The 3249-nt window shown below is 39.1% G+C and overlaps 1 protein-coding gene across 2 annotated transcripts in view; it reads right to left on the minus strand.

The window, feature by feature from the left end:
• Window positions 1-3249, minus strand: part of LOC116672302 (sodium/hydrogen exchanger 9) — a 63678-nt gene that overhangs the window by 30132 nt on the left and 30297 nt on the right. The window contains exons 12-13 of one of the 2 annotated variants that reach the window (XM_032504057.1): window positions 2795-2948; window positions 242-474 (exon numbers count right to left, since the gene is read on the minus strand). In XM_032504057.1, the coding sequence (XP_032359948.1) occupies window positions 438-474; window positions 2795-2948 (191 nt within the window). In that variant the 3' untranslated portion in view covers window positions 242-437. Of the gene's footprint in view, window positions 1-241; window positions 475-2794; window positions 2949-3249 lie in introns of those variants that run through there. The other variant, XM_032504055.1, reaches the window with a different exon arrangement.

The raw sequence follows: 3249 nt of genomic DNA on the forward strand, positions 1-3249 counted from the left end.
TGTGTGTGTGTGTGTGTGTGTGTGTGTGTGTGGCTGGCTAGCTGTGAGAGTCTTAAGATAGCAGAGTAGTGGAACAAACAATAGCATCCCACTGTATATTGACATGATATGGTTTTCCTTTGAGCCTCAGTTATAAAAGTGAATTATTTCTATTGCCCACTTTGTGGCTGGAAATTGCTCCGGGCTATTGGGCTACACTCAGAAGTGAGACTCTTATCTGTAAAAAACCAATGTCTTTAGTGTTTTAATAGGAAATTCAAAACCTAATGTCGGATTGGAAAGACAAATAAACATCACCATTTCCAGTCAACAGTGCAGACCGGCATTTTTTTATTGCACCCACACACGTACACCCAACACCTTATTACCTGTGATACCAGCTTTCTTGAGCAAATTTCACAAAGTGGAAACAATAGACATTTTACTACCTTTTTCTTTTATTTAATGCCTGCGGTGGTAGGTCTTTTGAGGTAGCTATGGGGTAAGAAAAGAAAAAAAAAGTAGCAATTTCACACAGGGTACAACTTCCAAAGACTTTTTCACAAAGCCATTTCAGAGATTGAATGGAAGTTGAATTTGCTCCAGGTGAAGAGATGTAATGTATTATTCACCGAAGTCATTCAAAGTTGTTACTTGTCTCTTCACTTCATACAATCGGATAAGGGAAATAGAAGTGGGAGTTTGGGATGGGAAGTGAGGAAAACAGAGCTATTCTCTGAAACATGACAGCCCTGAAGGCTCGATGCAGTGTACTGTGATGGGGTCCACATTTGGTATGACTACCCACAAAGCAATGTCATGGAGACAGAAATGTGCAGTCAATAGTGTATTATTCAGGACATATATCCACATGTATACATGCACACAAGCAAGGATAGTCATGAGGTAAAACAGTAATATAAGTCAAAAACTGAAAAGGTGAAGATTTTATACAGAGACGACTATATACGCATGCCAAGGGCTGGTAATTTTTCATTTTATTTTTAAATCTAATTAAACTAATACATGTATTTTAATGAAATACTACATCATATTATGCATTTCCATTATTGTTTCAGTTGCAAAATCAGCCACTGTGTGCCAATTTAAAAGGCCCTGGAAACCAATTTTCTCAATAAGCCATTACTATAAGAAATTGGTTCATACTACATGATTTTCTGCTTGTTAGAACACTGCTTGCCATTTTATATTTCTATTTTACATTATATACAGGTATAAGTTACAATTTCTGTATTTGTGTTTTATTTGTGCTTTTCTCATTCATTTCAAGAAACAAATTATTATTCCAAGCAGAGTGTATTTAAAATATCTTATTTGTCTGAAGGGGATCTGTAATCTTGATTGCTGCCTATTTAGGCACACATATTTAATGTTGATTAAAATACTTGAAACCAAGTTTTAATGTGATTTAAAGACAATCAACAAAGGATCATGAACTCGTCATGAAGTGAAAGTCACAATTAAGTCTAGAGTCAGGGTAACAAGTCAATGAGGAGCCAGAGAGACTGTAGAAGTAAAGGTCTTCATATTGTTTCAAAAACTACTAAGAAATGTAGTTAAAACTGTACATATTTCCAGAAACAGATTTCACCTGCCTTTAGAAGTTGCTATGTGTAAACTGTAACACTGACACAGTTTAGTCTTGGTGAAGATAGGCTCTAGAAACAACAGAGCAAAAACTAATTTAGCTGCTCAGCTGACACAGAACAAGAGACCTGTATTTGTGGACACAAATGCATTGCCCTGTGGGATTTACAGAGATATTGGTTTTTGGTCTGGTTAATAAACATTAGCATTACAATGAGATGAAGCTTATTTGGCTGTAAAAACTCCAAAAAACAACTTGGCAGATTGGATTACCAAAACCAATCTGCAATTCATTGACAATAAAGCAGCTCCAGGTTCCGTTAAAGATCACAGACTGCTTCATTGTCTGTGTCTTGTAGGTCTGAGAGAGAGCATTTTAATGTTCAAAAATGGTCCAAGGTGTGCACTACTGGGTACACTGTATTTTCTTTTAATGACTTTTTCCTTTAAATACAATTAAAAAATATTCAATAAGGCAATTTCAATGTTTTACTGAACTTTTTTTTAAATTCTTTTATTTACTTATACTAATAAAACATTTGCTGAGAGAGAGAGAGAGAGAGAGAGAGAGAGAGAGAGAGAGAGAGAGAGAGAGCCACTGGAGATTCAAAAGCACTGCCTTTGAAAGACTGTGGGAGTAAATTATACCACTGTGGTCTGGGCCATAGATTACACTTTAATAATATAAGTATCTAATTACTGCCTTGCATCCTTCTCGCCTCTTCTGCACTCCTTAATCATTATCGCCCACTGGCCTTTGAAACACAGATAGTACGCAGACTTGCATGTGTCTTATGTGTTCTCTTTATATGGCTACAGTGTAGTGTATACACTGGTTTCTGTGTACAGGGTGGTAAGCTGAATTTAAATGCCATCTCTTTACTAAAATGTTTCCAGGGACCTTCAGACCTGCTTTTTGCCCTGTGCACCAGCCGTGCAAGCCACTAATAGAGGTCAGAGTCAGAGCAGACACACTGAGTTAAGTGCCTGTGTAGGGCTGAGCTGCAAGGGGAGAAGGTAGAGTTCAAACATGCAGAAAAAAGCTTTACAAAGAGCTGTTGGCTAAATACTTAATGTCAGAGTTTAATCTAGCTGGGTCTGTGTTTGAGAGACAGAGAAACCGCAAATGATGGAAAAGTGACAGACAGGACGATAGGTTTGACAAGCGTCTATTGACGGTGCTGCTCGGAGAGATGCTAGCACTGACCTGATGTTCAGACGGCACAGCATGGGATGAGCAGCCGTACCCAGCAGCCAGATGGTGAAGCTGACCAGCAGCAGAGTGGTGGTGAGGATGGTGCGCCTCACTTCTGTGGATGTGTCTCTCAGAGCCAGGCTTAACGCCACAACGCCCCTGAAACCTGAGAAAAGAGAAGACCTTTCTGAGAAAACAGCTCGATTAATGCCATCCATCAATCCACCAGACGACCACCTACCCACCAATTATTAGAGAAAGGTAGGAGTGAGCAACCATGGATAACAGAATACAACCTATCACTGTCATTGACCAGCTGCTCACAAGCAAGCAGCCCCAAAACAAACTTCTAGATTGCTGTGGTGACATAATACATAAAGCCAAAACGATTCCCAGAGCAAATCCTTTACTGCCACGAGGAACAGATGGGGGCGGTGGTGGTGATGGTGGGGGAGTTTTTTTTTTTT

The sequence above is a fragment of the Etheostoma spectabile genome, chromosome 22 (genome assembly GCF_008692095.1).
Source record: "Etheostoma spectabile isolate EspeVRDwgs_2016 chromosome 22, UIUC_Espe_1.0, whole genome shotgun sequence".
NCBI lineage: Eukaryota > Metazoa > Chordata > Actinopteri > Perciformes > Percidae > Etheostoma > Etheostoma spectabile.